We start from the raw sequence: 10,143 nt of genomic DNA on the forward strand, positions 1-10,143 counted from the left end.
AAAGATGAGGAGGTGAAAGAGGCAATGATTAAATGGGCAATTGACTTTGGCTATAATATTGACTTCGAAAGGTGGTTGGAACTGTGGAACAGCACTATAAAATTTACGGCCTGTATGGCACTGAGAGAGAATGTCTGGAAGATGTTATACAGATGGTATCATACGCCGGTGAAATTGGCCAAAATGTATAGGTTAAAGAATAAGAAATGGTGGAAATGTGGTGAAGCGGAGGGAGATCTTTACCATATGTGGTGGTTGTGTAATAAGGTGAAAGGCTTTTGGGAATCAATATATAACGAGCTTAAAAAAATATTTAAATATACCTTTCCCAAAAGACCTGAAGCCTTTTTGTTGGGATTGACGGGTAAAGAAATTAAAAAAGAAGATAGGACAATATTTCTTTACGCCACCACAGCAGCAAGAATCATGTTGACACAAAATTGGAAACTGGAAACTATGCCCAGCATAAGTGATTGGCAGGTCAAAATGGTAAATTACGCCGAGCTTGATAGACTAACAGGTAGAATTCGAGATCAAGATGAACAGAAATTTCAGAAAAATTGGAGTAAATATTGGAAATATATTGGAACAAACTTATAAAGTGAACTGGCAGGGTTAGAAAAACTCTTTCAGCGATTAACTCTAGGATCAAAAATCAAATACGTAACTGTGGAATTTATTCGATACTTACCAAAAGGGTGGAGGGGAGTCCAAGGCTCGGTAGAGCCTAAAACATTATGATTTTTTATGACTATTTTATTTTTCTCTTTTTGGTGTAGTTTGGGGAAGGGAAATAATAATTTATGTAAATGAATTATATTTATACCTATTTCTATATTGATAAAGTTATGGGTATATCTATGTTTATTTTGAGTGTCTATACGTACTTATATTGTTATATTTTTTGTATTTTGATTTTTCTTTGTTCTTGCATAACTTGAATAAAAATGTATTGGGAAAAAAAAAGAAAATTGCTGCAGAAACCAAGTGGAGTGCAGAGAAGGAAATATGAGAAACTGGCAGAACAAAAACAGGCAGGACAACTCGTCCCTACTAAGAACAAAAAGCTTTCTGCTTTCTTAGAGATTACCTCAGCATTGCAAAGGAAAGTATGTTCATCTCTCAACTTTTTATTTAACTCACTATGTGAATTCCCCCCTGTGGCGTTTGCCCTCCTAGGTGACATCATGCTGGGTCATACGGAAAGGGTTAAATGAGTGTGAAGTGATTGGCAAGTGGGAACCCAAGGGGAGGAGTTAGAGTTAGAGTTAGTGTTGTTGAGAGCCAGTGTGGTGTAGTGGTTAAGAGCAGTGGACTTGTAATCTGGTGAACCGGGTTCGATTCCCTGCTCCTCCACATGCAGCTGCTGGGTGACCTTGGGCTAGTCACACTTCTCGGAAGTCTCTCAGCCTCACTCACCCCACAGAGTGTTTGTTGTGGGGGAGGAAGGGAAAGGAGAATGTTAGCCCCTTTGAGACTCCCTAGGGTAGTGATAAAGTGGGATATCAAATCCAAACTCTTCTTCTTCTTAAGGAGTCAGTCGGGTGTTAGAGAAGAGAAAGGGAGGATAAGTCTGTGGGTTGGGATAGTTTGATGTGAGAGAGTGAGAGAATCTGTTAAGAGGAGTCAGATAGACAGTTGGGATAATCAGTTAGAAGTTATTAGGAAGCTTTAGGCCAGTAAAGAAACTAAGATTAAGAAACTGACAAGAAAAATTATCTGAAACCATAAACTTGTTAATGCTTATAAAATAAACTTGTTTATTTGGTTTAATGTTAACAACTGTCTGGACTCCGTGTGTACCCGAGAGAAACGGGTTGGTGGCAGCAGGGAAGCAATCACAGTGGTGACACAGGGATCAATAGACTGTCAAAGAAAGGAGGAAGATATCAAAGAAATTACAGTAAAATTGGAGAGGGACCTGGCACATATGATCAAACCCAATATTTGGAATAAATTATGGACTAAAAATATAAAATTCAAGGCTTGTTTCCTTATAAGGGAAGATCTTATGAAAATGTACTACAGGTGGTACCTGACCCCAGTAAAACTTGCAAAAATAAATAAATCAAACAATAACAAATGCTGGCGATATAAGGAACAGATAGGAACCTACTACCATATGTGGTGGTCCTGTCTAGAGATACAAGGATTTTGGAATATGATTTATGAAGAGATAAAGAGATTGATAAAAACTATATTTAGCAAGAAACCGGAAGAATTTTTACTAGGAATGCGTTCAGAAAATATTCCCAAAAATAAAACAAGCTATTTATGTATGCAACGTCAGCACCAAGGGTTATAGTGGCAAAACACTGGAAAGAGAAAAAGACACCCACTAAAGAGGAATGGGTAGTCAAATTGTGCGAGTACTTGGAACTCGCAAAGCTAACAGATGCAATAAGAGATAAACCTAAAAAATTGGCGAAAGAAGAATGGGAATATTTAAATAATTATTTAGGGGACAAGGGCTCAGCAAGAAAGACCTGGTTATGTTTAGAATGATACCGAATAGAGAAATGTTCCCTGATACCAAGATGAGGGATTCCTTTGGAATGCGGATAGAGTTAATTGATAAGAATAATGATCTGTTGTGAGCTTGACGGACGTGTACAATAGATGAACTTTCCTGCTTTGGCTCATCTTCCTTTTTCTTTTTCTTTCTTCCCTATTTTTTCTTTTTTCTTTTCTTTTATCTTTCCCATAGTTGTTTATGTTCTGTGTTATGTACTTCAATGGTTTTTTAAAGGTTTTTTTTAGGTTTTTTCATTACTATTAAGGAATTTTCCTTTGTAATTTTGGTTGTCTATATTTATATGTACTTGTTTAAAGCAAAATAAAAGTTTTTTTTTAAAAAAAAAAAAGACCGTCAAACGTCCAGGGACCCTGTGTGATAGCCACCCCCCATGTTTTGTATGGGATTTCAGGTGATAGTCTGACTGAGTGTTTTGAGTGGAGACAGGGCTTCATGCTGCCCAAGTGTCTTGTGTGGGGTATCTTGGAGGGGAGCAAAATGCTGCAAGGCTGCATTTGTGTAGGATTTTTGGAGTGGTTAGAAAGATGGAGTGCTTGGCTGTGTGTCGAGGGAGCTTTGGAATGAAGGTGATAGTTCTTGGTTGGTGTTTGGGGGTTTGGGAAGGGGGGGTGTTGTCTGGCTGTGCTTGTGTAAGCGGTTGGCAGTGTTCCTGGGCTATGTTTTTGTGGGGTTTTCTCAGCTGGAGGGAAGGCTGTTCCTGGCTGTGTTAGTATGCAGTTTGCGGGGTATGTGTGTCCTTGTGTGTGTATTTTCAGAGTATTCTGGCTGGGTTCGTGTAGTCCTTTTGGGAGGGGCAGTTCCCTGTTTGGATTTGATATCCCACTTTATCACTACCCTAAGGAGTCTCAAAGCAGCTAACAATCTCCTTTCCCTTCCTCCCCCACAACAAACACTCTGTGGGGTGAGTGAGGCGGAGAGACTTCCGAGAAGTGTGACTAGCCCAAGGTCACCCAGCAGCTGCATGTGGAGGAGTGGGGAATCTTACCCGGTTCACCAGATTACGAGTCAACTGCTCTTAACCACTACACCACACTATGTTTGGGTGGGTTTGGTGGGTATTGCTTGACTGTTTTCATATAGGTTTATTTTGGAAATGTTGCTTCCCTGTGTTTGGGTAGAGATTATTTTCAGGGAGGTTGACTGACTGTGTTTACATGGGGCTGCGGGGTCTTGTCTAGCCGTGTTTAAGTTGAGGGGGGGAGCAGAACTGAGAGTTGTTTGCGTGGCTACGTTTGTGTGTATTTCTAGCTGTATTCCTGTGTCTCAGTTTTTGGATGTGAATGGGGGATTCCTATCTTATAGTTTGGCTTTAGAACACTAGGTGAGGCTTAAAAAAACTGTTGTCTGAGTACCTTGGGAAGACTTTTAATCACAGCTCTTGAGAACCCATACTCTACAATACACCTCACATAAGTGAAAACGACAAAACAACAATGTTATTAAATGCTTTGTTTATTGAGATATTGTGCAGTTCAGAAAAAAAGATGCAACAGGGTTTCATAGGTTTCAAAGAAACAGTATAGTCTCACAGACATCACGGGGGGGGGGGATCAGCTTGAGGAGCCAGACTACAGTTTACTCTTTTTGTCCTGCAATGCTATATGTGTCTACTCAAAAGTAAGTCCCACTGAATTCAGCAGAGCTTACTCAAAGGTAAGTAGATGTAGGCTGGAATCCTCATGCTGACTTCAGGGAAAGTAATTCAGCAGAAGGCATACAAATGTGTTTCAGTTATTCAGACAGGATTGCAACAGGAATCAACAGGAAAACATTCATCAGGAAGCAGATTCCAGAGTAGTGACATATTCCTGCCTCCAGGCTCCATTCTGCTGTCAACTGTAGCCCAAAGAAGGGCAGCTTCTTCCATCACAGTGCTATAGTAGCACGGAAAACTGCACGCCCTGAATATTGCGCTTCATGCAAGACCTTAAGGGAAAGAAGCTCTCTTCCATTCAGAATATAGACATTTCTGTTTTATCAGCTGTTCTGTTTACCTAGATTTCTGTTTAAGAACTAGGACAATATTCAGCACTCAGGAGGCAAGATTTTCCTCAAAAAGTTGTAAAATAGGCGGAGAAAGAACTGCAGACAGGTAGGACAACAGCATCATTATCATACCATGAAAATTAGGCCCACCACCAAATGAAAGTTCTCTTGGACCAAATATCTGCAATGATCGGCATTACAAAATATGAGGCAGAGAGGGGGAAATACTAGGTTTTTTTTCTATAAAACATCTTCCATATCCGTTTTCCATTGATCTTGTTCCATGCATCAGAACTCTTCTCTTATTCTGGCTTAGCAAATCTGCCGAGAGCAATGATACTCTGGGTGGAATTGTGCACGATGTAATAGAGGAAAGGATGGTCAGCCCAAATCTCCACAGGTTCCCGACGTGGACGCCTATCTTTGGGGCAAGGGACTGGCTCTGGTTCTTCACCACCCTCCTCATCAATCTCGATAGCAGCATCATGGACCAGCTGAGTCAGAGCCACGCCTTCTGTTGTGGTTGCTCCAGAGAAATCGGCCTTTTCGTGGTCAGTCAGATCCGGCAGATTCAGGTATTCGTTGGCTTCAATGCTCTTCTCTGAGCTGAACTTGGGAATGGCCAAATCCACCTCAATGGCCTTCAGATGACAGGACAGGTCAAGCAGATGCTCGTGGCTAAGTCCATCTTCCAGCTAGAGGAACACATAGAAGTTATAGTGATATCATTCCAATCCCAGATTGAATCAAAACAAGGGAGAATACAATAAGAAAAATATATCAACAGACTTTTCCCACACCAGTATTATTGAAATCGAGGGCCAGAGATGGATAAGGTGAATAAGGCCATGGACAGTATCATAGGAATGGAAAGACCATTTACCTGTTCAAGAGCTTCTGCATTGCAGTCTACTGGCAGCAGTAGAACGAAGGTCAGTTCATTGTTCTTGTAGGGGATCTCAACAACTTGGACTTGAACGTTGCATAGGTCAATTGTCCCTGCATTGTAGACACCCTTCCTGTGCATCAGCTGCACACTGTGGCATTCCTTCTGTGAAGAAAAGGGAAAAAGGAAATATTTAAAAAGAGAGAAGGAACTTAGTTTGCTTTGGGAAGTTCTTTCTTTCTTTCTTTGAGATAATGAGATTCGGCATTGCAAAATGAAAAAAACCAAACAAGAAACACCTCTCAGAGAAAAAGAAAAGGGAGACAGCAGATTCTTCTCTTTTGTAATTTCAGCAACAATCCTACTAAATTGAAATCAATTGGACTGGTATCAAGTGGCCAAGTTAAACCCCATTGTTAGCAGTGGGGCTCTAGGACGGCTAACTCTAGTTTTGGGCCATCATCTTTAGCTAAAAGGGGTGATGACCGTCCAGCATTGCAGAGCATTCCTTGCACCAAGTGTTTCAAGTGACCTCCATCAAGACCTTATTGGGGCAACTCAACTCCAACACTAAACGTGTATTCTGGAAGTTACAAGGTACATTGTCTCTGCACAAAAGAAGCAAGGAAGCTAGACATATATTTCTCACTCACCTCATCTGCATGATGAGGGTAAAAGGGAGCTTCTTCTGTGAGCTCTTTGTCAAATTTCACTTCCCATTGTCCTTTGAAGTAGAGAGCATTCACCAGCAGGAGCTGAGCAAGGCAGTCAAAGCTGTCCTTGGGGAGAAGGTCCTTGATCTTACCTGGGAAAGAAATGGATATAGTAGGTTTTCTTAAAAATTAATATATATATATATATTCAGATTTTAGCTATAATATTACACCGTATGAGTTAGCATAAAACTTCTAACTCACTATTTATAGGAGATAAATTAAGCAACTTGATAGATGAAGTACTTAATTATACCCTGAGTGGTCCTTTGCAGCCGAATGGAGTTATTTAAATGTTTTAATAAACAAAATATTATGGACACCAGTTTCATTTATTTTGATAATCTGACCTTTCCTCTGGTTTGGAAGAGTAGAGGCTATTCCACAATGGGCTCTTAGCTGATTGTTGGTTCAGTAAGATTTAATTGGTTCCTGGTTTGCAGAATAAAAATCATGACCTCCCTGTCATGAAAGTTATATCAAGAAGTCATTGGAGTGTGCTGTGGTCTTACCATGTGTCTGGACTTCGACCCAAAGGTTGATGAGTCTCCTCACTTCCTCTGGGGCATTATGCAGATCAGCGTTCTCCACTTCAGTCAAGTACAGTTTCAGAGCACAGTAAAGGAATTTCTGAACAGAACAAGAAAACATTGGATCCATATATTATCCATAATCACCTTTCTCATTTGGGAATTTTCCAATTGCTGCCTAATGCCCTCAAAAATTCAGTTCCTCCCAATTCCTCCCAATGAGTGGGGTATAAATATAATAAATAATAATAATAAAAGCAACAGCAACCACCACCACCATCACTGGATTTTGTAAGTAAAGCACTTTGTAGAGCAAGTAATTGTTATCATTTCCTCTGATGGCCTGGGAATGAGGCACAGCTTTGACAGACACCAGTAGATGATGAACCCATTTATGGTAGAATACAGTCAATTGCAGGTTGCAATGTGCACTTGGTTCTCACTGTACAGTGAAGCACCCATAGGAGCCAAAATTAGCATTACCTGGATGAAGGCAATGTCCTTGTTTCCATAGAGCTTGTTGGCAAAGCTCAGGGTATAGTTGCTGCTGGGCTCATTAAGAGTCGCAAGGATTTTGCTGAATGCCGTATGGATTCCTTCAGGCTCCTCACACTCGTAGCAGGGAACATCCTAAGGATTCAAAATAGAAGGTTAATTCTCCTGACACCTGGCTGCTTCTTAAGGGTTTGCCTTGTGAGAAAGAAAATCTATACCCTTATCTCAGGCAGGAATGCTTACTTGAAAGTTATATTGAACTCAGGAATGCCTACTCTGAAGTAAACATTTATCACTTCTGAATCCCTGCAGGCAGCCCAGCACAACTTTCTTGTGATTTACTCAATTTTATGCTCACAGCAACGTTAGATGGGGGTTGATGGTGACTGACTCAACATCACCCAGTGAACTTCACATCTAAGCAAGAATTTAGCGGTTTCATCCCTACTTTCCTGTCGATTTTATCACAAGTTGTGTGGTATCATGTAGAATGCTTAGAGACAGCCCCCTAAATTTTAAATAAAAAATAAAGAAAAAATCATCTAGATGAAACTCTCCAGATGTTTCGCAACTTACGCGTCTAGGACAACGTGGCTCGGGCTCAGGCTCAGGGCAAGGAGCTGGGCGGTGAATGACTCGTCTCTTGTCACAAGGTTTAGGTTGCTCTGGTTCAGGGCGGGGTCTTGGTTTGGGGCAAGTTGGCTCAGGCCTGGTTGGCTCAGGGCGGGGTCTTGGTTTGGGGCAAGTTGGTTCAGGCTTGGTTGGCTCAGGACGGGGTCTTGGTCTGGGGCAAGTTGCTTCAGGCTTGGTTGGCTCAGGACGGGGTCTTGGTCTGGGGCAGGTTTCAACTTTTTCTTGTGCCTGCAATGAAGTTACAAAATGTATGTATCCACAAGTAGACTCATAGAACTGTATAGTTTTCCCAATGTTGCACTGATACCACAAATGAGAAGCCACAAATATACCACAAATAATTGCAGGCTGTATTCCCCATTCAACTTAAGGAGGGGCAGTTAACTTCACATCTGAATACTTTGTTTCAAATGTATTTGTGAAAATGACATTTGCGCTTTCATTGATTGACTGCTCGCTGCCTCTGTTCTTCCTTCAGATATGTTTCTTCCCAACAGGCATGGATTTGATGCTGAGATAACAGGAGATAATACTAATATGCAAGCTGGGTTCTATGGGCAGGGGAGGAATACACCTTTATCCAAGCGTTCTTCTACATACCCTTCTTAGTCTGGTTGTTGAATGTCCCAAGCTCCTGCTTCTGGGTTTGTCACACTCTTTCACTTCATCCCAATGCAGGACCTTGAATGAAATTGGAACATTGCTTCAGTTGCACAGGCAATATTATAACAGCAGCACTTATTATCCTGATATGTATATTAGGGACGATTCACATGACTATTAGATCATATGTGACATTGGCAGGATGGATATCTTCCTGCATACTAATCTTTGAAACAAACTTTAGGCAATCTATGGTTCTGCCTTGAGCTGATAGCAACAAATCTCATATAGGATGAGAACTGAAGGAATCGAATCTTAAATTTAGTTCTCCAACAGTTTGCTATTTTTTTAATCACAAGCATTTTAGTGTGAAATTCTCCAAATAAACCCATTTTTAGATGCATTTTCTTTAACTAATGTACACATTTTTGCAAGCAATTTCCCCAATATAATGCATGTGTTAAGCTACTTTCACTAATATCTTCATTTTTATGCACACTTCCCCCAATATATGATTTTTTGTAAATATTACTTTTACAAAATAAGTACAGGTAAGTACAAATCTATTTAAAAAGGGCTGTTTTTGGCTCATACATTGTTTTGAAAACTACAAATTTGGAAGATTCCATTTGGAAGATTTCCATTCCATTCAACCAAATTTCTACTCCATGCCTAGTGATGCAATATTCTTTGATCTCTGCACATTTATGGGATTTTGTGCAGAGACGTTGACTGGGCTTATTACTGGATCAAGCCACAGTGAGGTCATTTTCTCAACTTGTATCAAATATGACCGGTGATGGAAAGGTATCTGCTAATGATGAGCCCAGTCTGAAGGCTGCATCTCTACTGCTTGATTAGACCCACCTTCTCGATCTGATCTGCTTGTTCACAACCAGATGCATAAGCGAGTAGGCCCAGGCCTGCGGTGAGGTTCGCCGGGGAAAACACAAGGTTGTCGCATGGGTGCTCAGTGGCCAACACTTTGAAAACGTCAACAGCGCATTTAGCATTGGCTTCAGGCAGGGTGGTCATGATGGAATTCAAAAGCTCTGAGGGAAGACCAAAACAGCTCATCATTTCAGGATCCTTCAGAATACAGGTATACTTGTTTCTACTTCTGCACTGCAATACATTCTATCACCAAACCCACAATTTTGAAGAACTACCCATGATAAAAGAACTGCTGTTAAGATGCACATCACCCAACACAAGGCTGCATGGAAGCTTGAAGGGAGAGCTGCTTACCTTGGCTTCAGCTGTGATGATAGGAGTCTGGCAGGTGAGTGTGATGCTCTCCTCCTGTGAGACGCTGGTATTTATACTGATCATCTCACACCCCCACAACCATTAAACAAGCCTGAAGTTCTAAACCTGCAACCATTTCATTAAATCAAATTTACATAATGAAAACAGTGCGGTGCAAAAACTGGACATTTATAATAATCAGACCTAATTATCATGGATTGCCACATATGCTTCAGATATGAGTTTGTATAATTATGTGCACTTCATCTACTGCAAGCAGCAGGTGGATTATGACATGCCCTTTCAGCACTGAAGATCTCCATGTATTGGCAGGGTGTCCAAAGCACTCCTGATAATGACTCTTGAAACTATCCCTTAAAACCAGTATTTTCCCCCAAGAGACTCCAGTAAAAGAATGGATGCTCCTATAACCAGGAAATGCTGAGGATTGCTTTCTTATTCCCTTCATCACGCCACCACTTCACTTACTGAGAAACATCGCATACCGGAAGT

At 40.9% G+C, this 10,143-nt stretch overlaps 1 protein-coding gene across 1 annotated transcript; it reads right to left on the minus strand.

The window, feature by feature from the left end:
- Positions 1-3,982: 3,982 nt before the first annotated feature.
- On the minus strand, positions 3,983-9,417 carry LOC114600972 (serpin B3-like). The gene is made up of 7 exons (XM_077932630.1): positions 9,250-9,417; positions 7,723-8,007; positions 7,135-7,281; positions 6,634-6,751; positions 6,062-6,213; positions 5,406-5,573; positions 3,983-5,217 (listed from the first exon to the last, which is right to left on the minus strand). Exons 1-7 carry the CDS (start codon positions 9,415-9,417, stop codon positions 4,825-4,827), a joined length of 1,431 nt encoding a protein of 476 aa, XP_077788756.1. The 3' UTR covers positions 3,983-4,824.
- Positions 9,418-10,143: the final 726 nt, after the last annotated feature.

Source organism: Podarcis muralis, chromosome 8, assembly GCF_964188315.1.
Source record: "Podarcis muralis chromosome 8, rPodMur119.hap1.1, whole genome shotgun sequence".
NCBI classification, from domain to species: Eukaryota; Metazoa; Chordata; class Lepidosauria; order Squamata; family Lacertidae; genus Podarcis; species Podarcis muralis.

Bases quoted from the DNA above. Each gene is read 5' to 3' on its own strand.
- LOC114600972 (XM_077932630.1), bottom strand. From the start codon at position 9,417: ATGACCACCCTGCCTGAAGCCAATGCTAAATGCGCTGTTGACGTTTTC. The intron at 8,008-9,249 runs GTGGGTCTAATC...ACTTCATTGCAG, and splicing joins AAGCAGATCAGATCGAGAAG to GCACAAGAAAAAGTTGAAAC. The intron at 6,752-7,134 runs GTAATGCTAATT...TGTTCTGTTCAG, and splicing joins AGGACATTGCCTTCATCCAG to AAATTCCTTTACTGTGCTCT.